Raw genomic sequence first — 25,802 nt, 5'->3', positions numbered from 1 at the left:
CAAACAGAAGTTAAGTAACTTTCCCAGGGTCACACAGCTTTTAAGTGTCTGAGATCTAATTTGAACTCAGGTCTTCCTGACGCCAGGCCTAGTACTCTATTCACTAAGCCACCTGGCTGCCTCATTCAGAAATTAAGGCAATATAAAAACCAAAGGCATCAATAAAAGTTTAAAACAAAGGAGTGGGTATACTAGATGATCATTAGCCTTACTATACTGTTAAGTTCTGTTCTATTTTTCCAGGACCATGGGAACTGGTCTGAGAATGTGCCTGCTTCTGCCATGTATCCAGCAAACAAGTCACCAACTTCTCTGACCTTCAGTTTCCTCATCTTTAAAATGGAGGTGGCTGCACTTAACTAACTATGAAGTTGTGAGAAAAATACTTTATAAACTCTAAGGCACACTACAGAAATTATAGTTATGATTTTCCTTTGCCTTTTAACCATCTATACCATAAAAACTAAATCATGCATAGATTAAGAATAAAGAACTCAGGGAATATATTTTGTCCCATAATGAAGCTGTTAAGGGTAGCTAAAGCTTTCCTTGTGCTATATCTTTTAGGCATCTGAGCACAAGAAGGTAATCTCCCCAATACATTTCCTCCTATTCTCCTCTATTTTTCTTATTTCTTCCTCCTCTTTCTCATCACTCCTTTTCATTATCCTCCCCCTCACTTCTCTTTAGCTGGTCAAAAGGAACCAGAATATATTTTCTATTCTCTGCTATATTTATCAAATGGAGTTTTGTGCTACCTATTAACTGAAAAGGGGGAGGAGAAGGTACCTTTCTCCTCCTAAAATCAACAATTCACTAAACTGTTTTTATTGGTATGTGCTCCCTTGCCCTTTTCTTATATCTAAATGGCCATAAATATGGGAGAAAAAAAGATTTCTCAATCCTTCCTACCAGAAAAAATTCAATTATGAAACATAAAAAATATTAATATTCATAAAAGCAAAACTATTACTTACCAGTCAGCATAAAAATTAACTAAAGCAACATCAGCATTGTCTAAAATTAAAAAAAAACATACTTAAGTTACTCATATCCATATTTTTTCTGTTACTATCATTTGAATTTTATTCAGAAACCTGAATGCAATCAGTCAGGGCCAACTTATACAGTTATTGAAGTGCCCCTTTGCTTCACAGCCTTCTAATATACATTCTCTCTAGATGATTTCATTGTTCTTGGCATCTACAAAGGATCAGGGGAAGGAGAAGGATCAATTTAAGATCAATCAATTTAGCTAGGTATCAGCCTTCATAAAAGCTAGGAGAGAAATAAAACTAGGTGTTGTAAATGAGATTTGTGTATAAGCTCCATAAGTACAGAAAATTAAGATTGGCTACATAGGCACAAAGCTACTTCAAAATTCTAAAAGATGGTCCATTTGATTATAACAATTTTTCTACAGCTAACAATACCATACAGCATTTGTACATTTAACTTTTGTAACTTCAAGCATTCACATGCCTTTATTAGTAACCTCATTTTCTTTTTTCTTTTCTTTTTTTTGGCTAAGCAATGGGGTTAAGTGACTTGCCCAGGGTCACATAGCTAGTGAGTGTTTTGTGTCTGAGGCCGGATTTGAACTCAGGTCCTCCTAAGTCCAAGGCCAGTGCTCTCTATCCACTGCGCCACCTAGCAGCCCCCTAGTAACCTCATTTTCACTTTCACACTGGCAACTGTGCACACTCACAGCTATGCACAGTAGAGAAAAAAATAGAGGCACAATATGCGTAAGTTTGTGGAGCAGCGGGCATCCTACTAGGTGCTTCCTTGGTCATGTTCACCCTGTTGTTGTGAAGAGCTCCCCATGTATTTACCACATATTTCCGTTGTTTGTTTTTAAACTCAAGTTTTGTTGTTGCAATTATGCCCCAAAAGCAGAATGGAAGTCATTTGGGCTCTAACATGGTGCTGAGACCTCACCATCTTTGATGCCCTCCAACAGTAGTGACTAAAGTCCTTGGTTTTCAGAGGGCAGCCAAGGTAGAGAGGTTTATAGCAATATAGTACAGGCCTAACTCATTTTATTGCACTTCACTTTTATCGTGCTTCTCACAGATTCTGTTTTTCACAAATTGAAGATCTGTGACAACCCACGTTGAGCAAGTCCATTGGCATCATTTTCCCAACAGCATGTGCTGACATCCTGTCTCTGTGTCACATTTCAGTAATTCTCACAGTATTTCAAACTTTTTCATTATTATTATGTCTGATATGGTGATCTATGATCAGTGATCTTTAATGTTACTACTGAAATTGTTTTGGGGCACCACAAACCATACCCATATAAGACAATGAAGTTAATCAATAAATGCTGTGTGTTCTGACTGCTCCACTAATCGGTTGTTTCCCCATCTCTCTCCCTCTCCTGCAGCCCTCTTCTCTGACACACAATAATATTGATATTATGCCAATTAATAGCCCTACAATGACCTCTAAGTGTTCAAGTGAAAGGAAGAGTCAATCAATGTGGCAAACTTCATTGCTGTCTTTTATTAAGAAATGGCCACAGCCATCCCAACCTTCACCAACCACCACCCTGATCAGTCAGCCGCCATCAACATCAGGGGAAGACCTTCTACCTGCAAAAAGATTATGACTTGCCAAAGGCTCAGGTGATGGTTAGCATTTTTTAGCAATAAAGGATTTTTTAATTAGGGTATGTATGTTGCTTTTTTTTTTAGATAATACTAGTGCACACTTAATACACTACAGTATAGTGTAAACATAACTTTTATGTGCACTGAGAAATCAAAAAATTTGTGTGACTTGCTTTATCATGATATTCACTTTATTACAGTGGTCTGGAACCTAATCTACAATATCTCCAAGGTATGCCTGTGTAGAGTACAATGCCCTCACACCACCATCTGAGTGGAAGTTAAGATTCAAGTTTAAAAATGATTTTGTTTTAAGAATTTTATTTGCTGGTCAGTATTTAAGGTAGTGTAGATTTCATGTATTATGAAAAATGAATATTATTTGAAATCAACGTGTTTTTTTTTTAATTGAGATACTGGCACAGAAGTTCACAGAATTCCAGGGAATTACTAGTGAGGAAAAAAATGTTTTTTACACATTGTCAAATTTATTTTGTCTACTCTGAGTTATTTCACAGTTACTGTGTTAGGGAAAGTGCATATTATCAGAACTAACATTTTGTTATAAAGAACTATATGCAGAAAAGTATATTTTTAGCAGTCTCTAGCAAAGATTACAAGTTTTTGACAGTCATGGGAACCTAACCCCCATAGCTTCAATGTATCAATATTCACATTTTTTTACTTTTGTGCTGTTTTCTAGGAACATTACCCCCAGAAAAACTGAGGATTAGCTGTATTTTCTTTGGTCCCTATTCACTTATCAATAACTCTCTATAACAAAATAATTTTGACATTTGCATATCACCACAGGAAGGAATGAGGAGAAAGTCAGACTCCATATAATACTTTTGCCTTGCCATCAAGTTGCAAAAAACCACTTAAATTCCACACTACCCATCAAAACATACCGGGAAAATATCTCATGCCTTAGACAAAAAGTGATACAGATGTAATACCTCCCCCATCAACTTACTAGATTTAAATCACTTCTCTTTTTTTTTTTTTTGGCAGTTGGGGTTAAGTGGCTTGCCTAGGATCACACAGCTAGTGTCAAGTGTTTGGTCTCAGGATACATTTGAACTCAGGTCCTCCTGACTTTACCACCTACCTGCCCCTGATTTAAATCACTTCTTTTGACTCCCTAATTAACTACAGAGAGGTCTTTCAGAGTAGGACTTCGATTTGGACAAAATACATTACAACAATTTGCATGTCCCCTGACATTCATTATAAAACGTTGTTTATTTTAACCCATATCACTTTAATTTTTGCAATATTACTTCAATGAGTGGATTGATACATTACTTAACACAATAACAATCACTAAAGAAATAAGCAAACTCTAAATATGACACAAAGTTTTTAAATTTTTCAACAAATCACTTGTTTTACCTCAAAATTATAATCACCATCCACAAAGTAACTTTCCCATTACCATTTCAAAAATGGAAAACCATCTCCATAGTCATCCCAAAACTCTTTAACAGAGGCTACAATCACATTACTTGCAAATATAACTGTAAAACACCATCTGCTTGGAATGTAACTAAGTAGCAATTCTCAACCAATAAGGCATCAAAAAATGTACTTTACATTTTTTTGTAGATGAGGTAGCTGACAACTAATCAAATTATCAGTGATTTTGTTTAAAGAGCAACCTTTGGAGTATGGTTTCATATCATTAAGTACATAGCTCCAAATACTATAATGTCTATGTCTACTGTATTATATATACATAGTAAGAACTGAATTTGTAAGTCAGCCTGAAACTGATATTAAGAATTATAATACAAACTGAGCTATAATAAGACAGTAAATTATCATAAAAACATGAAGTTGTTTAATATATTCAATAGAGTAAGGAAGTAGCAATATCTTTCTAAAAAGATTAAACAATCCTTGAAATCAAAAGTATTTTCTGGTTTCCCTTCAATTACTAATGAAATTAAATTAGTCAGAATACTGATTTCCCAAGTATTCCAATTAGTCAGAGTTTTACAGTAATTTCACACAGGCAACTCTTTATGGAATAGTAATTATAAAAAGAAAATTAAGTTTCCAGGTACTTACTTAAAATTTCATCTATATTTCCACTATCAAGACTTGCTATTTCAGCTGTTACTGGAGTAAAAATCCAAGTTATCTGAAAATATAAAAAGTATAAAATTAACAACCAATGTTTCAATATGAGGTAAATGAAGTAAATGTGGGAAACACTTAGAAATTTTATAACTAAAGTTGATTCCATGTGAAAAAGATACTAATAACCAGTAATTAATTAATGTTTTCTAAGAAATTTCAGACCTAAAGTTTCATTTGAAAGGCAAAGGAAAGTAGAGATATTTATTATAACAAGATAATTTCTTTGCTTTCCTTTTTATTTTTATTTTATTTTTTAAAAAAGATTGGGTCTTGGGGCAGTGGATAGAGCACCAGCCCTGAAGTCAGGAGGTCCTGAGTTCAAATCCGGCCTCAGACCAACCACTTGACACTCACCACTTGACCCTGGGCAAGTCACTTAACCCCAATTGCCTAACAAAAAAACAAAAAAACAAAACAAAAAAGACTGGATTTCATCTCCAAAAGTCTCATGATGGAAAATCCTATCTACATCCAGAGAAAGAACTATGGAGTTGGAATGCAGATGGAAGCATACTATTTGCTCTTTTTTCTCTTCTGTTTTTTTTTGTTTCTTCTTTCTTGTGGTTCCCCCTATTGGTTCTAATTCTTCTTTACAACATGACTAATGTGAAAATATGTTTAATGGGAATGCAGTCATAGAGCCTACATCAGACTGCACGCCATCTTGGGGGGGGAGGAAGTGGCAGAACATTTAAAACTAAAAAGCTTATAGAAGTGAATGTTGCAAACTAAAAATAAATAAATTTAAAAGAAAAATAGATTGGGTCTCCTTATCTCACCTAAGCCGTAATTGTGGGAGCTAATCACGTGCAAGATCCCACTCTGATCAGCACAGGGGCTTTCTGACAAGGGCTGGTTCACCAATCCTTAGGCAACCTAGGGTTCCCCCCAACAAGGGTTCATCATATTGATTGGATGTGAATACTTAATTGCTTTTAGCCAAATGTAGCTCAGAACCCACAAGCTCAAGAGAACTGTCAACTTCAACCATGCCCCAGGAGCAGGGATTACAAGTGTTCAGCAACATACCTACAGAATGTTTTCATACTATCAAATAAATATAATCACAAGTTCTGTAAGCAGTTAGGAAAATTGACAACGATTTACCTGCTCAAAGGAGCTAGCGTTTTCAAGACATTCACTGACAATTCCATAGTTTATCACAATCCGAATATCTGCTATATTGGAAATACTATTTATTTAACTACACCAAATTTCTTTATGACTAATAATATCCAAGGAAATACAGGCTCTTTGTTAATTAAAGAAAACAATGTTTATTAACATTTTTCAAGTCAAAATGAATTTAAAGTAAAACTTATCCTGAACTGCAAGTACAGTTATTTTAACACTATTTTAAGTTAGAGCCAATCTTTGTCAAAAGGTAGACTCAAAGTCCCTGCCAAATCCTCACCATACAACTGGATCAATAAAGTGGGGAAGGTGAAAAGAAACTGAGATGAAAGGAAGAAAAAATATTAAACACAGTAACTGAAATGCTCACAAACAGCTCAAGGGTTACAGTGTCTATAAAGACATATGAAATCATGGGCAAGTTATATGTAAGATAGTCACAAAGGACTGTGTCCATCTTATTCATATCCTTCTGCGAAATCTTGTGTACTGGTTCAATTCATAACTGTGTGCGTATAGATGGGCAAGCCTCAACTACTGAGCCTCAGTTTCCTTATCTGTAAAATGGAAGTGATAATACCTGATCCACCTATTTCACTGGTTTGCTGTAAGGAAGGTGCTTTGCAAACGCTAACCTGTTACATAAAAATATGAATTATTACTATGAAGATATGACTGGTAAGTAAATGGCCTAGTAACATGGCCGCTTTTCTGAATAGCAAAATAGAAAAAGCACAGGTTTTAGAATTAGAGGGTCTACGTTTAAATACCTCAAATGCCAGATATTTACTATCTATGTGATGTCAGACACGTCACAACTATTCTGGGCCTCAGTTTCCTCATATGAATAATAATGGCGCCACATTTCCTATAAGGTTATCTTTCAGCTCTAGTTCTATTATACTATGTAACTGTGTTTTTCAAAAGATAAAATATGTAATCTGAAATCTTGAAATATATGATTTGAATACTAGTTTTTATTGCTTATAATATTTTGAGATGTAAATGGCACAATTAAACCTCAATTAGTAATTAATGTCTGAACTCCATATATCCCATTTTAATAAAGCAATAACACATTTACATAAGAATATATATTCTCCTTATGGAAAGGGATAATTGGTTCCAGATCATTACTAAACCCAAGTCATAAATGCAGAATTTTTACCAGGAAAACTGTTCAAGAATAGTTCAAATATAGAATATTCAAATAAAATTATGAAGTGATGAGTCTATAACTAATGTCATCATTTAAACAATCAAAGCATCATTATCAAAAAATCGTCAGAAAACTTCAAAATTTGATTTTTCAAACTGAAAATACATCTATGGTAGAGAAGATACCTTTACGGTACAGTAGATAAAGAGAGCTGATCACGGTGTCAGGAAGACCTGGGTGCAGGTTCTGTCTCTGACACATGCTGGTTCTGTGACCAGTGACTAAGCCCATGCAACTCTCGAACACAGGGGTTCCCAAACTTTTTGGAACCTACACCCCTTGGCTTTCCATTAACCCTTTCATATCCTCTATTCAATATGAAAGGAAATAAACTGCAGAGTTTGATTATGCATAGCAAATTTTTTTTATATAGAAAACTCTATTTGGTACATAGCATTTTTAGCATGTTATAAAGTTGTTTGATGTTTAGTTCACAAATAAATTAGTGAGAGATTTTTGTTTCTATTTTCTTTCAACCAATAGTTTTATTCTCAACATAGTTTCTGAAAGATATCCATGTTTCATGTTCAGTCTTCAGTTTGTTTCTTGCTTTGGATTTGATTGAGAACTGGCCTGATTTAATTCCTGATTCACAGAGATTAAGTTGTTATAAATAGAACTAAAGCTTTATGAGAACATTTACTAAGAATAGGATATGGTTCTTCTAAGGGTACACCAAAAATGTTGTAATTTCATTTATTAGAAATCAATTTGGAATTTCTGGTTATCGTAGAGGTCAATTAGTTCATTTTTCACTGTGTTATCACTCATATGAAATATGAATACAGAAAACAAAATGGATTTTTTATACCAATCTCATTCATTTAGTTTTGGTTAGTAGGAATTATTCCTTCAATTGTATTTTTCAAGTTTTTTAGATGTACTATAACATTTCCTCCCTTTTACACCCCAACTCCACCACCTCACTATTCTCTTTTGAATCCATAATTTTCCCCTATTAACACTACTACTGTTGGAATATTTCAATAGTTGATGTAGTTATTACCAAATATCCACAAAACTTCCTGAGAAGCTTCTTATATTCCACGAGGATATGCATAACCCAGATTGAGAAGCCCTGCTAAAGCCTATATGCTGCAAAACAGTTGCCTACCTGCAATGAAAGACTGAATTTCCTAACCAGTTCATAAATGAAATCACAAGTCTAGACTCCCTCCTCCCCCAAAAAGTCTATGGCAATACAAGTAATAAACAGGTAACAAAAATCACCTTTATAAAAACAAGTCATTTAATGAATAAAGTTTTGATGAATAGCTCGTTTTCCCTTATGAAACACTGCCAACTAAAATGCAACATGACATCCAGTTGACAAGCTTTATTCAATTCGAAGTGAACTTTTAAAAAAGCACAATGTCCAAAAAATCTAGCTACCATCGCTATTAATATGTAGTACGAAGGAAAATATATTTGCTTATTTAAATTATTAGTAAGCTATACTGCCCTGATGAGATATCTACAGCAACCTTGAGCAAAAACAAGATTCTCCAGAAAAGCATCTTTGAATATCAATGGCTTAAAATTGCTTCAAAATTGTTGTTAAAAACTGAAAAGGTACAACATCTTTTTTGAACGGGTAATTCTAAGTAATAATAACAATAGCTAACAATGTACAACACTTACTATGTGCCAGGCACTGTGCCACGCGCTTCACAATTATCTCACTTGATTGTCACAATAACCTTGGGAGGTAGATACTGTTATTATCGCCATTTAACAGATGAGGACACTGAGACAAACAGTGGTTAAGTGACTTACCTGGAGTCACAAAAATTTTTTATAGTCTTGATATAATTTGTCTGGTTCCTATCTATGCCCACCCATTGATACATTATTTAATTTAGGCATTTATGGAATGCTAAAAAAAAAAGTAACAATGTTAACTGCAAGTCCTTAAATAATTTTATTCACTAATAATTTGAACTCAGGTCTTCTTGATTCCAGGCCCTGCGCTTTATCCACTGAGTCATCTAGCTGCACTATCAATGATTTTAAGTATTTTATTTGGATCTTAAAGACACTTAGTCAGAAGCATTTTTTAAAAACAAAAATAAACTCTTTATAGTTTTTATAGAATGAGGAGCATGCCTTCTACATGTAGTTCCACCTAAGACATTTTAAGATACAAGCACAGGGAACATTCTATTGTTTAAGAGTTTAGCATAGAAAGAGCACTGGACTAGGAATTAAACAATTAAAATCCATCTTTTTAGTCTACCATTTACAAGATAAGTTTAACATGGAAAAGCTGAGATTCAGAGATGTTAAGTGACTTATTCAAGGTCACATGACTAGAAAGTGGCAGATAAACCACTAGTCCACTACACTATAGAAAGGTCACATCTGAATGTTCCAGCTTATTTCCCTACCAATATTCTCACAGAAGGATCAATGGTTCATTGTTGAATAAAAAAACTTCTATGGAGATCTAATTCAATTCAACAGATAAATTATCCAGCACTTAACTATGTTCAAGGTTCCATGCTGGAAAATTTGACAAACAACAATGACACGGTTCTTATTTACAAAAGGAGTTTACAATTTTTTGGGGGGGGTGGGGAAACGGTAGTATTTGGACCACAAAACCAAAGTACATAAATAACTACAGCACAATGTAGATCACAGAGGAAAAAGAATAGTGGCTATCAGTAACACATTTTGCAACATCTCTGAAAAATGTTCCCTTCTCTCCTCTGACACTACCACCATTCTCATGCAGACTTTCATCATGTCCAGACCATGCTAGACTACTGCAACAGCCTGCTGGTGGGGCAGCCTAGCTCCAGTCTCCCCCAACTCCATTCAGCCACCAAAGTGATTTTCCTAAAGCAAAAGTCCAACCATGTGACCCCACTACTCAATCAGCCCCAGTGGCTCCCTATTGCCTCAAAGATCAAATACAAAATCCTGTTTGGCATTCAAAGTCCTTTACAACCTAGTCCCCTCCTACCTTTCCAGTCTTCTTACACCTTGCCCCTCACCCACATATTCTTCGATCCAGTGACCCTGGTATTTTTTCTGTCTGACAAAAAAGATTCTCCATCTTAGGCACTGGGTATTTTCTCTGGCTGTCCCCCAAGCCTGGAATGCTCTCCCTCCTCATTTTCACCTACTGCCTTCCCAAGCTTCCTTTAAGTATCAACTAAAATCCCATTTCCTACAGAAAGCCTTTCCCAACCCCTCTTAATTCTAGTGTCCTCCCTCTTTTATTTACTTACTATTTGTCCTGTATATAGCTTGTTTGTAAATATTTGTTAGCTTGTTGTCTTCCCTATTAGGTTCCGAGGTCCTTGAGGACAGGGACTGTCTTTCCACTCTTTTTGCATCCTGAGTTCTCAGCACAGTGCCTGTCACACAGTAGGCCCTTAATGAATGTTTAATATTACCCAAAATAATTTGTAGGTACCTATTTTCAAAAACGTTCCAGTATGAAAAGTATTCTATAACTTTTACGGACACTGACATCCTACAGAATTTCTATTCCTCTTTTATGAAGTTCAACACAATGTGCTGAAGGGCTAAGTGTTTTTACATTTCATGGCAATCCATGGAGACAGTTATGACTAATCTACTTCCTTTTCCTATTATTTTCTTGATGATATCCCTTATGTCACTATACAAAATATGTTATCATTGGAAATATGCTGCAGCTTACTTATCTTTGCCATGTAGTAATCTGCAACTGTTCAGTATTGCCAGGAGAATGTTTCTTTTAAAATTATGGGTCTTTGCACCAGTTTGGATCATTAAAAAAACAAACAAAAACCCTGCACTATTCACAAATGCAATCCATCCTGCTCTTTCTTCTATTTAGTTGTATGGTCAACTCACTGGCCATATAGGATTGTCTTTACATATACTGAAGAATTAAATAAATGGAATGGATGAGAAGGTATGGATGCATTGTAATCTGCACTAATGGAGGAAAGTCATATAAGAGAAAAGAGTAATTTTCTGAGGGATAATATAGTAGCAATTAAGGACGAAATTTTAAAAGGGCTTATGCAGAGAGTGGCACTTGAACAGAGCTCAAGTAAAAAAGTAAGCTCAGTAACAGAGTAAGGACACTGACACATTATAAGTTACATGTCATATTATAAGTCACAGTATTAAAAGTTTTGCCTTGTATCTTCCATTTCCTGTTCCAATCAGAAGATTAATAGGTAACAGAGACTACGGTACAGTGGAACTGGCTTGGGATTCATGATACCCGAGTCCTAGTCCCAGCCTCAGTACTACATAGCTGTCTAACTTAACTTCTCAGTTTTTCTCTCTATAATTTCTCTGTGTGTACATACATATATATATAATCTCTCTATAATTTCTCTCTATAAATTCTCTCAAAATTTCCTCTCTATAAAATAATCAAAAATTTGGGCTACATGATTTTTGTTGTTTTTCTAACTTCCTATGGTTCTAATTGTTTAGGAACAAGAAAAGATCTGGCACTGGAAGAGACCCCACAAAGCCATCCCTCTCATTTTTTAGATAAGGAAACTGAAGCCCAGGAGGTTTAATGAAGAACCTAAAGTTTCAAAAGTAAGATATGAACCAACTGACACAATTAGTACTCTTTCCATTATGTCACACATTTGAAGAGCTAAGACTCTTTCTACTATCTCTTATATACACAGAAAGCACTCTGTGAATATGTTAAACATTGATTCTTACCATCACTTAAAAAACAGAATAAAAGAAAAACATACAGTTTATAGTTTCAGTACAATTTTAATTGAAAAGTACTTTAATTTGGAATCACATATAGCCAATTATATATAGATGTATATGTATATCTGTAATGGCAACACTGGAATGTGGATAATCAAAAACAGCAGCAAATAAAAATATGTGTATTTTACTTGAAATACATTATTTAGGCGGTGGGGTGGATATCAGATTTATCTTCCAAATCATGACATCGGTAATCTATTCAAAACTATGCATTCCCTGACCTGCTTAATACAAATGAGAAGAGGAATAGAAAACAGCAAAGCTAATAGGAGAAAAGCTGACCCAGAATTTAAAATTTAATGCAGATTAATCAATCAGTCAATAAATATTTATTAAGCACCTACTGTGAGAGAGATACTATATTAATCCTGAGGATACAAAAAGAGGCAAAACACAATTCCTGACCTTAGGGAGCTTACACTTGTTAAGCAGATACTCTGTACAGATATTATCAACAGATGAATTTACTGGTAAAATGAGAGGGTAGGACAATCATATGTAATTTCATTATTTTAAATTTTAAAAGACCATCAAATATAACAGCTATTGTATTCAGAGAGATATAAAAATATCCATTACTATATTCAACTGTCAAGCAATTACCCAGTGCTTTGCCTTATTTAGAAAAGCCATAACTCAAAAAATGCCCAAATTTTTACTACTTAAGAGTTAAGACCTATTGTAGAGGCATTCACTGACATAATCTGGAATTGGGGACAGGAGAGATTGGGATATAAAGGAAAAATGGAATGAAACACATTTGACCTGTTACAGAAAAATGAATGTTTCCAAATAAGAGCAAAAAAGTTGATACAAAAATTTTGCTTTTTACGTGGTAAAGTAAATCAAAATACTAAATGGCACCTAAAAACTGTGGGAGTAGCATTCTAATAATACAAAGAATAAATGAGTTAACAAAAATACTTTGATACTGCTTCACAGAGGTGTGAAAACAAGTACTGTGCAAACAATAAAACACTATAAATGTGAGTTGTTATTACTACTTAGAACTACTTTGGTGGATCTGTGATTGCATATAAGTACTCCTACCAATGCATACAGAAACATTATGATGCCTTTAGAGGCTTTCGAATTCCCACCTGATTAACTAGTGCCTTGCTCACAAGGTCTTTCTTGATTCCTTCCAGCTGATAGATCTCCTCCTCACACAGCCCTGCAAAACTACCTTGCACTTATTTTGTACATACTTCTTTATGTATGTTATCTTCCCTGACAGAATGTAAATTCCTTGAGAATACAGACTGTTACTGTCTTTGCATCCCCAATGCTTAGTAAATTTCTTGGCACAGAATAGACATTTTTAAAAGGCTTGTATGTGTTATATGTGTGTATTACACATATATGTACATATATACATGTGTGTATATGCAATGTGTAAGTATGTATACATGTAAATAAAATTAGGTACTATAGGGGTACTAATATACCATTCAAGTATTTCTCTGAGAATTTGAATATACTGAATTTAGGGATTGCAGTCATCTAGTCCAACCTCTCATATAATTCAGAAATCCCTTCTAAAAACATCCTGACAGAGGGTCATCCAATTTGTACTAGAACATACCAAACAAATATTTATTAAGCATATACTATGTGCCAGGTACTGGAGATTCAAGGACAAAAATGAAACAATCCCTACCCTCAAAGATTTTACACTCTAGCAGAGGAGACAATGTGTACATATATCTATCTATACAAGTATATATAATACAAACACAAGGTAATTTGGAAAGGAAGGCACCAAAGACTTCACAAAGAAGAGGGCACCTGAAATGAGCCATGAATAAAACTAGTGCTCCCAAGAGGCAAGAGTGTAGAGTGCATTCCAAGCACAGGGGAAAGCCAGTGCAAAGATATAAAGATGGGAGATGGAATCTTGTGTTTGAAGACCATCCAGATGGACAGTTTGGCTGAAAGTCAGTGAGAAGGGAGGCTGTGTATAAGAATGCTGAAGCAGAAAGTTGAAGGTAGGTTCTGAAAGGATTTAAATGCCTAATAGAGGAGTTTGTATTGGATACTAGAGGAAAAGGGAGCCACTGGAGTTTCTTAAGCAGAAGGAATAACGAATATTTATTAATCCCCTACTATATGCCAGCCACTAGAGATACAAAGACAAAAATGAAAGAATTCTTGTTCTCAAGGAGATTCAATTGGGGGAAATGATATATTAATATATAAGCAGATTTAAAAAGCTACATATTACACACATACACCCCCATCAATGTAACTGGGGAGGTAATGGAAAGACCACTAGCATCTGGGCAGATTAGGAAAGGACAGAAGGGCAAGGGATATGGAAAGCTAGGGTCATGTGTAATTGAACTGGTTAACCGTAAAGTCAAAGTTGGTAAGAAGGAAAATGAAGCCAGAGCAAGAGTGACGGCTTAGGAAGTCAGAGAAATCTCTGAGAAGAACAGATTTAGGAGGAACAAGGAATTAGGAGGGTCAGAATGATAGGAGGTTTTAACAGACAGAGAAATTTAAAAGTTGTTGATCATTGAGGAGAATACTTAATAGTTATAATAAGATCAATAATTTAACTATCTCTGTAAGGTGGACTAGAGATACAGGTCATGGGAGAGGAGAAAGTTGATAAAATGGAAAAGCAGGTGTTTGAAGGAATCATCCCAACACAGACTTAGAGTCTGAAGGATCCTCAGAGGCCACTGAGTCCAGCTCCCTCATTTTACGGTTGAAGAAATTAGAATCCAAAAAAGGCTAAGTGATTTGCTCAAGGTCACATAGGTAGTAAGTGGAGAGTCATGAATTAAGCCCAAGTCTTCTGACACCAAATCCATAATAGCACTTTTCACTGAATGTGAATCAAATCCCACATTTTACAGATGAGGTAACTGACTTGCCCAGGTCACATGTATCTAGTATTAGATATTAGTATCAGATACTAATAAGTATGGAAGGTGGGATTTGAATTCAGTTCTTCCTAACTCCAAGAATGCTCCATGCACAGCACCATGCCAACTCTCAACATCAAACTGTATACTGACGTACCATAGTGTTAGCTAAGTGAGGGGATAGGGTGCAGAGGATGATTGTGAGTCACAGAGAATGACCCAGGGGACAACAGATAACTATCATCAAGATCCAGACAGGATAATATAGTATGGATAGCGTGATCCTTAAAGAAAGAGAAGATGCCAAGTGATAGAGAGAGAATACAGAAGTGGCAATGGAGGGCAAGGAATGTACCTATTCCTCTTTCTGAACCAGTGTGAATTTAAATGAAAAAGACTAAAGAGACTGTAATATTCATATCCGTCAAACTCTTACTCAAAGTAGGAATCCTCTCTAAAGCATCCTGACAGCTGATCATCCAACCTATACCTGAAAATAACCAGTGAAAGGGAGAACACTCACAGCTGTTCAATTCAGTCCAATTTTATTGGACTGAATGAAATCTGTCTCCTTACAACTTCTGTGCAAAGATTTGAGCTCAGGCCTATGAGGCTACAAAGATAATTCGAATTCCTCCTTCCACCTGACAACATGTGAAAACCAATTTTAAGAAAAATAAAACAAAATTAAATCCATTGTTGCTGTTATTTCTATCTCTTGCATTTGACCCCTCATTTCTATACCAACTTCCATCACTTTGGCTCAGGCCTCCTTTATTAACTGTTTAACCTGATTTTTATAATAGCAACCTGCCAAAACAGCTTCATTTTATAAAATCTTCTTACTTGCCCCCTTCAAATCCCCATTCCAGCTAGAAATCATCCCTCCTCCTTTTTCTAATCTCTTGTATCACCATTTGAACCTCTTTTACATATTTATCATAGTCTAACATAGTTATTTGTTTACACATCCAATTGACTGCAAGCTTCTTGAGGATAGGACTATGTTCTTTTTCATTTTTTTATCCTCAGTACCTAGAACATAATAGGTACTTAATAAATATTTGCTGAATTTAATCTAATGGTTTTACATCCAAACCCCCTCCTCCCTTTACCATTCTGGTTGCCTTGGTTTTAGGAGGTAACTTTTTTTTAAAATTTGAATGAAATACAGTATTTCTTGTCCAGAGATTATTTTGGTTAAATTAGTCAAATGGCAAAACAACTTGGGTCTTTTAGGACAAAAATATAATAAAAACTTGTGCATAAGAGACTATCAAACATTGAAACAATTATATAATATCTAAGTCTATGGATATATTTGATGAGCTTTGTCATAAATGTTTTATTAATATTGGCTAACAAATGTGGGTTTGGATAAAAGACAGAAAATTCTCAGTTAGAACAATTTTTTTAAGCCAAACACTTTACAAGATTTTAAAAAGCTGTATGTTTTTAAACTAAGTGAATTATTTTATATTTTGTACATTGTGTAGGTATATTCAGAATTTAAGTACTAGAGAAGAATGAGTTTAAGTACCAGGGGGCTTTTACATTAATATTCAGTGAGCCTTTAAAAAAATTTGTATCTCTAACCTAATTTGAAAATTATATAGATGTTAATTCTTTTTAAAAAAAAACTATTCTACTGCTATCTGTTTAAAAATAGCATCAATGGGTATTTCTACATTTAAAATATTTGCATGAAATAGTTTTCACTTCTACTATAAACTGTCTGGAGGACACATGTAATCTCTTCTTCCTTGTGGCATTACTTTTTCTAATTAGCATTAGATCTGCTGGGCATGCTATATTAATAGCTTAGTTTATTCTTGTTAAATCTTTCATTTACCTTCCTTTCTGTTGGGAGATGCTAAAAGCCCTTTACAAACTGAGTCTCTCCTGTAGCAGGAAATTAGTGTTGCACCAGGCAAACAGCTCTCTCCCATTTCTAATCCAGATTGACATGTTGGAGCTACCACCTGAAGCCCAAACCCCACAGGATCCAATGGCTGACTTTGTTCCCTAGGTACATTTTCCTTTCTGCACTGTTAGTCTTCTGCTGCTCTTAGATTTGCATTAAGCTGGCAGGCAACAGGAAACACAAGGGTTTTCAGCCTGCTACAGGAGGATAGAAGATGTGAACAGTCCCCAGAGAAAGCAAAGCTGAGGCTGACAGGAGCTGTAAGAACCCCTGAAGTTTGACTTAAGAACCATCTAATAGGGAACATCTCACTGGATATTCCCGGAAGGCTTATAATGAACTAGAAAGTTCAAAGACTGGGAAAAAAAATAGTATATGAAATAATAGGAAAGTATAAATGATCCAATTCATTCACTCAGAGAAACAAACTTAACCCTTCATCATCTTGGTGGCATGTTATAAAAGTACACAACTTTAATAAAACATCAGTTCAGCTTTACTGGTTTTTACAAATGCTGCCACAAGAATTCTTCATCAATTCAAGTGACATTTTTTAAATTCAAAATATCATGCAGATATGGTCAGTATTTTATTGTCTGCTTCTAAAAGGAGGGGTATCTTATTATCAAACATCTATGTAGTAGCATTTCACACTGATTTACATACTTTAGAGATGTATGAAAATCCATTTTCTCACAAGCATAAGAGTTTGAGGAATAACTGTGTCTCCTAAACTACCAGACTTTCCATCCCAAACCCCACAGCCATCATTGAGGGGAGAAATTATTATGAATAAAGAGTCCACCTTCCTCATCACCACCAGCAACAACTGTTGACCAACAGACAGATAAGCAGTGGCAGTATCCCCTACACCACGAGGCCTTTCAGCCCAGCCCTAATGGCCCTCATCTGAGGAAACTTCTATGGAGAAGGGGCCAGACTCCCTACCAACCACCAACCAACTGAGATTCAGAGAGTAGGCAAACCAGCCTACCCTAAGGAATAAGGCACCCTGAGGGAGAAACAATAGGCAGCATGGACCAGGCAAGTCAAATCACCACCACTATGACCACATCTCCCTGCAGACCCTGAAGCCAAGATTCACTCTAACAATAATGCATCCAGCCCAGTGCCTTTAGTTTATCATCCTTGTGCAGATACATCTTGGCAACTGCTCCTGAAGGTGCTATAGCTACATCTACTGAAAACCCAGAAAACAAAGTTCTTGTCACCAAAGTCTCTGGCATTGTAAACTAGTTTAGCTTGAGAAAATGATATGGGGTAAGAAAATGATATGGATAGAGCACTGGCACTGGAGTCAGGAGGACCTGAGTTCAAATTCGATCTCAGACCAGACACTTGATACTTACTAGCTGTGTGACCCTGGGCAAGTCACTTAACCCCAACTGCCTTGCAAAAAAAAAAGATGATTTTATCAATGAAAATAATATTACAGGTATTACCATCTGCTTAGTTGATGCACCCTTAGGACCATGGAGCCTTTCCATCTGACTTGCAGCTGAAACCTTCTATAGTATTGTCTCCCTCATTAAAATGTGAGCCCCTTGACAGCTGAGACTGTCTTAGTTAACTATTTGTATCTCCAGTACTTAGTACAATGCACTGCACATAGTAAGAGCTTAATATATGCTGTGTTCATTAATTCAATATAAACTATTATCTGGGAGTTCTTGAGATATATAGTTTTCTCAATCCCAAAATTTCATTCCCATCACAATGCCAATGAAAGACTAAGAAAAGAATTAAATAATAAAACAATATTTTCTTGGTTTAATATTGACCACCTGCCTAATTATTTCTCATCTGTGCCTACTTACACAGAGCAGGCACACAGTATTTGTTGATTTATGGCTTTTCACCAAGTCTCCCACCTTATCTAACATCCCACTTCCACTGTTGAGAGATTGAACCTATTGCTTTACAGAGAACATTAACCAAAAAGAAGAGGTTGAATTTTTGCTAGAAAACAAGACAAGATCTTCCCCACTACCCAAATGGTTTAAATTAAAATCATGGGTCCTCTTCAATTCACATATCCAATCAGTCTGGAAAGAAAAAAATTACCCATAATTGCTGCCAAAAGACTATTATTCTGGTATTAAGCTGTGATCAAGGAAAGTTAAATCTACAACACATTTGTTAAAGTATGTGTTTGGCATCGAGATGGGTAAGGCAAGAGCCTTCTTCAATTCTAGAGGCAGCTGGTGGCATAGTGGATAAACACCTTCCTTGAGTCAGGAAGACCTGAATACAAATCTGAACTCAGACACTTAGTAGCTGTGTGACCCTGGGCAAATCACTTAACCATTACCTGTCTCAGTTTCCTTAATTGTAAAATGAAGAAAACAACAGCACCTACCTCCCAGAGTTGTGAGGATCAAATGAGATAATAATTGTAAAAATTAGCAGAGCAGCTGGCACTCTAATAATAAACAGTATATAAAAGTTATATATACATATATGTATATATATATGTATATACACACACACACATACACATAACAGTTATACATATATGATAGCAATATATGTAACAGTAATATATAATATTGAGTGCTACATAAGTGCTATTTTTATTAAGTGCTATATAAATTTTAGCTATTATCATTCAAGAAACATTTTCCTTCTTATTGGAGAGGGTAGAGAGCTAGAGGGTGGACACAGAAGAGATCCTCCCAAATACTCAATTTAATGAGGGGGCCCAGAATAGCCATCTCATCATTTGTCACCCAACTGCAGGTCTTCATCATTCCCCTATGCCAGGTACCTTTCCATTCCTTCCACCCCACCCTGTCCCGCCCCCATCTTTTCAGCTTTTTATGTGCGGTCTTCCTTCATTAGATTATGAGCTCCTTGAGGGCAGGGGCTGTCTCCTGCGTTTCTTTGTATCCTCAGCATATAGCATAGTGCCTAGCACATTGTACCTGCTTATTAAACTATTAACTGACTGACTAGAAGATGTTGGGAATAAAAACACGGAAATGAAATAGCCCCTTGACTTTATTGGGAGACTACAACATATACACTTCTAAGTTACTAGTTTGTAACTCATACTAGTAACATTGTTGTTAGTCCAACTATGAAAGTTCTATTGGTGCGTTATCATGAGTATTATACAGACAGGAGAGCTGTCCATACAGGTATCCCCAGTACCATTCTGACCTACCTGAAGTATATTTGGGCAGAGTATATTTGGTAGAAACAAAGTAATTTGAAGAAAGATTCTGTCAGCAACTCATAGAATCTAAAAACATATTCAAATTGTGCTTTGAAGAATATGAGTCATTCTGTGCAACATGTATGAAGGAAGTAGTGTATTACAGACATGAAGAAACTGTGTACGAGGGACAGCTAAGCAGGCAAGTTTGGAGCAGAGGACAAAGGAAAGGAAGTGAGATGAAATAAAACTAGAAAGGTAAGTGGGTACTAGGCATACAGCCCAAAAAAATCAGACAGAGGGAAAGATACCATATATATACAAAAATACTAATAGTAGAAGAAATTTTTGTTGTAGCAAAGAAATGGATACAAAGTGAGTGTCTCTCAGGGAATCTCTGGACAAATTGTGGTCTATGGATGTAATGAAATACTGCATTATAAGAAATGATGAAAATCATGAATTAAGAGAAATTTGAGAAGATCTATATGAATTGATGCATAGTGAAATGAGCAAAATCATAACAATTTACACAATGATCACAATAAACTAAAGGTAAAGAACTCTAAAACACTACAGAATTCTAACCGATATTACCAATAACTTCAAGAGACTAATGATGAAGCTTGCCATCCCACCTCTTGGCAGAAGAATAACCAAGAATAAATATAAAATTATGTGTGGGGGGGGTTAGTCCTATGAAGGCTAATGCTCAGGAAAAGCTTTGGTTTGCAAAACATGCAAAGAGCAACCAAAATGGCCTATAAATTATGTTGGAAGCAGGATGGAAGAAGAGACAGAATAATGCTTATGGAAGATGATAACATTAAACAGACTGACAAAGTGAGAAGTATTCAACTCCAGTTTTACTTCATTTCAAACAGAATGATCTTCAAAACTGGATATGGTAGAAAAAAATCACAGAGAAAATGAAGTACAAGATAAGCAAGTAGAGAGTTTAGTGCCCTATTAATTGCTTGAAGGGAATTTATTCTTAACCCTAAGCAAATGAAATTGTAGGACAATGAACACACAAGCAGATGTGATCTCACGTCTGATGGTAATATCTGTGAAACCATGGAGAACATGTTATTATTTTCAAAGAAGGAGGAAAAATTATTTTAGAAATCTAGACTCTAGAAATTACATATTAGAAAGTTTGAAACTGATCCTCAGAAAAATTATAAAGTATTATTAAATAAACAGTTTATAAATAACAGAAAAGAAAGTAGCAATCATGAGGACTTGACCTAGGTCTACTAAGTATGTCATGACAGACCAAAGTTATTATCCTGGTAGTTAAAATAATTCAGGAAATACTTACTGATTAACTGTAATGTTTATTGGCACTATGCAACACAGTGCCAGGGCAGATGACTCTCAACTGATCCAAGTGGTATAAACAATCATGTTGCTCTTCCCACCTAGCTGCCCTCCAGGGGTCTAGATTTGTCACATTTGATAATTATAAGGATTCCCAAAGCTTTGTCCTAAGCCTTCTTTTCTCCCTCTGTGGTATTTTTCCTGGTGATCTCATCAGCTCCCAAGATTTCAATTATCATCTCTATGCAAACAATTCTCAGATTGACTTGTCCAACTCTAACCTCTCTTTCCACCTTCGGTCTCCAATCTCTACCTACCTATTAAACATCTAAAATTGTACGTTCTTTATTTCTTTTAAAAATGGTAAAGGGAATATCAATAAAAATCATTACTCCAGAGGGCAGCTAGGTGGCACAGTGGGTAGAGCACTGGCCCTGAAGTCAGGAGGACCTGAGTACAAATCTGGCCTCAGACTAAACACTTGACACTTACTAGCTGTGTGACCCTGGGCATGTTACTTAACTCCAATAGCGCCCCCCCCAAATCATTACTCCATTCACCATCAACTAAAAGAAAAATATTATGAATGCAGAATCAACAATGAATTTGATAAAGAAAAAAGGACTCAGTTAGTTGGAATTCAATGTATTACTATACAGATTCAGTGGACGTAAGTAAACCACGTTGCAGTAAATAGACTTAAGAACCTGAAATGTCTTCATAGACTTCCAGTAGGTACAGTTATTATGGTGCTAGGGAAGTGACTGTCTTGTCTTGTATAAATTAGACCATCACCCAACAGTGTTTTTCTGATTTTGGAAGAATGGAGAAAGAAAAGGAAAGCAGATGGTTAGCACATATAAATGTATGGGCAGAATAACAGGTCCATTCTGGGATGGGCAGGCGTTCCTATCAAGTTAGGATTGTGATACAGGTTTATTATTTGTTTGTTTTTAATAGATGGAAAAGACCCTGAGTACAGCCAACACAATAAGGACAGGTGGGGGGGAGAAGATTCACCATTTTAGGACTAGGAAGCAGCAGGATTGGAGCCACCCTGTCTCAAGCATTAAGGTAATGCTGAAGCCACAGAATGAGCCAAGTAAGAGGGTCTGTGCAACTATAAAAATTAAGCAGATTTAATAGACTTGTGAACCATCCAATGTAGCATTAGGTTGATTGTTTTCTTAAGCACTCTGAGTATGCTTTCACTTGTTAAACAAACAAAAACTTTTTATTCTTCCCTAATGACATTAAAAATGGCTGCTATCCCTTGAGGACACAGGGAAGGTAGTTCTTGGGGTCAAGACAAAAATAAAGTGTGGCCAGTTAGGGAAGGCAGAAGACTAAAGATCTGGGGGATGCAGCCAACTGTCAACCTTCAGACAGTTCAGGAAAGGGAGCCCAGAACTTAAAAGAACCCAGGTCAAAACAGCTTCACTATAGCTTCCCTTTTAGGACAAACAGACATAGTCTTCACTTACGGACATAGGGAAAGTGGGGGCAGGTTCCCACAACAAATCTCTTTCACATATCTTTTTAATACTTATTAGTAAATGAAATTATTTAAGGAGTTGCAATTAACACTGTTAATTTTTTTTAGCAGTGCATAAATGCCTAAGTTAAATAAAGTATCCATGGGTGGGGATAGATAGGAACCAAACAAATTATATCAAACCTATAAAAAATTTGGAATATTTCAACATATAATTTAGTTTCCTACATCTTCAAATTACACTGTCAAGTACTACTAGCCTTTTGGAAAAGCAGGGTCTTGAGTATCATTACTACTACCAAAGATTTATTTCAAGCAAGCAGTTTTTTAATCCTATTTTTGATACTTCTACATCACATTCATTTCTTGCTCCCTTTCCTACCAGTGGCAAATGTTGCACAGTTGATAGAGTGCTGTGCCTGAAGTCAGAAAGTCCTGATTTCAAATTTGGCCTCAGGTACTTACTAGCTGTGTGGCCCTGGTGGACAAGTCATTTAAACCTCTTTTTGCCTCAGTCTCCTCAACTGCAAAATGGGGACAATAATAGCATTTACCTTATATTTGTAAAAAGCACTTAGCACAGTGCCCGGCACATAGCAGATGTTATATAAATGCTTACTCCATTCTCCTTCCCCTACTATTTGAGCCATCCCTTGTAACAAAGATTAAAAGGGTAAAATAAGCAGTTCAACAAAACTCTTATCGTATCTACTGTGTATAAGAGTATATGCAGCAGTATTCCATACTCTGAAAAGAAGGGAGAGAGATTAATTTTCTCTACTATTCTCTGTGACCAAGCTTGGCCATTCTAGTTACGAGTCAAATTAAATTCTGTTTTGGTTTTTTTTGTTCTTCCCATTTACCTTGTTGTGCCTACCTTTTCCCTGATTCCAATTAGTTCACTCTGAATCAATTCATATTTTCCCACTTATCTCTGAATTCTTTATGCTCACAGTTCTTAAGTACAATGATATTCCGGTATATTCATAATAATAACTAACATTTACATACCTTTAAGTTTTGCAAAGTACTTCGCACATATTATATAATTAGATCCTCAAAGCAATTCTGTGAGGTATGTGTTATTATTAAGCGACTTACCCAGAATCATACAACTAGGTCTAAAGCTCAGGATTCAAATGCAGGTTTTCCTAACTCCAAATCTAGCAGTCTATCCTGTACACCATCTGGATGCCTCACTATAGTCATGTGCTTTAATTTGTTTAATTCATAGGTACTGCTATGAATATTTCAACAAATATTCTAAAGTGCTTATTATGGGCAATGAATGCTCTGTGCTGAGTGTTAAAAGGAGACACTCATAAGTGAGAAGGGCAACCTGAAATGTACTCACTTTTCATCTCTGCCTGTTATAATCTTTGCCTTTCTGTCCAGCTCAGCTAAGTTGTTATTTCCTACAACAATTTATCTGGATCTGTCTTTTGCCTTTATCATGCCCTACCCTGTATTACTTAACTATATCCATGGCGCAACATTCAATTCAACAAATATGTATTAAGTACTATTATAAACAAGGCACTGGGATACAAAAATGAAACAGTTCCTACCCTCAAGGAGCTAGTTCTACTATGAAGAAACAACAAACAACAGAATAAATAATTACAAAATAATACAACGTGATTTCAAGAGGTTTTAAGGTCACTCAGGAAACCTAAGGATTAGGAATTACTCGGTAAAACTAGAGGTAGAGAGGGGGATCAGAGATCACCCATGTAAGTCACACAGGAAATGGTATTCAGATGTCTTCAATTCAAACACCTTCAGTCAAAAACTGTTCATGGCTAAAACTAAGTAGATTCTAGCTTTTAAAAACAATATATTGAACTTAAGTTTATCTAATTTTGGTTACTCAAGGTCATCATTTTGAACAAAGAACTTCAGAGCTGGAGGGGGATTTAGTTTCTTCATCTGTAAAATGAAGGGGGGCTGAATTAAATTACCTCTTAAATCTCTTCTAACTCAAGTTATGATCCCATGATCTTAAGAGAGTCCAAGGGGTGGGCAACCTGTGGCCTTCTGCAGCCATTTGACTGAGTCCAAGTTTTACAGAACAAATCCTTTTATTAGGGCATTTGTTCTGTAAAGTTTGGATTCAAAGGGCCACAACTGATCCTAGTCCATCCCTGATTCTAGTCCGATCCCTTCACTTTACATTTTAGAAAACTGCGGCCCAGAAAGGTTCCCAACAGTCACACAGGTAGTAAGTAGCAGAGTCGGGGTTTGAACTCCAGGATTTTGATTCTAATGCTGACACTATGCCATTTCCCACCCACAAATTACTATATTAATTTAGGGATGACCATAGGGGCAATTCAGATATATAGGGCTATTTGACTACCCTAAATAATGGCGAATCCTAAGCCTTTTTTCAACAGTTTTTCTCTGGCCTCCTTGATGGCAGTTATAACTGCTGCCAATGTACTTGCTTGTAACAGTCTCTTTCTTCTCTTCTAATGTGCTGCTTCTAATGTGTTATGGGTTTGGAATTTAAATAAGGAAGCTTTGTAGAGTAAATATGTAGAGCGAGGGAGGGCGTAAGAGTAAATTACATAAGCTTTAGTACGTGTACTTCATAAAAACCATTTTGTGTGAATGAAGTAAGAAGAACCAAGAGAATAATATATACAGTAACAATGTAAAGGAAAGGCTTTTAAGAACTCTGATCAGCCATGATTCCAGAAAACTAAAGAAAAAACATGCTACTACCCATCTCCTGACACAGGTGATATTCTCAAGATGCAGAATGAGATATACATTTTTGGACATAGTCTATGATCATTTGTTACAGGGGTTTTGTGTTCTCCCTCCACCCTGCACAGAGGGAGAGGGGAGGTAGAAGGCAGAGAAAATGTATGCTTGCTAACACTGAAAATTTAAAATTCAGTTTGAATGCTCAGAGGCCTTTTGAGGGGAGACCTATCTGAAATCTGGTTATACTTCCATGAAATGAGATTTCTGAATAGCCCAGTTCTAGATAAACTGTGTCACTACAGATATTCAAAAAGATTCTTTTTAAGTAAATGAAAGAGGAAGAAAACTGACTTCTGCTTCTAAGTACTTAACTGGGTCCTCCTTATCTCAGGGAGTGAAGTATTGTAAGATTCCCCAAGCCAAGATTCTTTA

General features: G+C 35.8%; 1 protein-coding gene across 1 annotated transcript in view; it reads right to left on the bottom strand.

The window, feature by feature from the left end:
- Positions 1 to 25,802, bottom strand: part of ERP44 (endoplasmic reticulum protein 44) — a 124,860-nt gene that overhangs the window by 69,900 nt on the left and 29,158 nt on the right. The window contains exons 2-3 of the mRNA XM_020995538.2: positions 4,692 to 4,764; positions 978 to 1,017 (exon numbers count right to left, since the gene is read on the bottom strand). Coding sequence (XP_020851197.1) covers positions 978 to 1,017; positions 4,692 to 4,764 — 113 coding nt within the window. The remainder of the gene's footprint in view (positions 1 to 977; positions 1,018 to 4,691; positions 4,765 to 25,802) is intronic.

The sequence above is a fragment of the Phascolarctos cinereus genome, unplaced genomic scaffold, assembly GCF_003287225.1.
Source record: "Phascolarctos cinereus isolate Bilbo 61053 unplaced genomic scaffold, phaCin_HiC Scaffold_4;HRSCAF=312, whole genome shotgun sequence".
In the NCBI taxonomy this organism is placed as follows: Eukaryota; Metazoa; Chordata; class Mammalia; order Diprotodontia; family Phascolarctidae; genus Phascolarctos; species Phascolarctos cinereus.
This window is presented reverse-complemented; position numbering and strand designations above follow the sequence as displayed.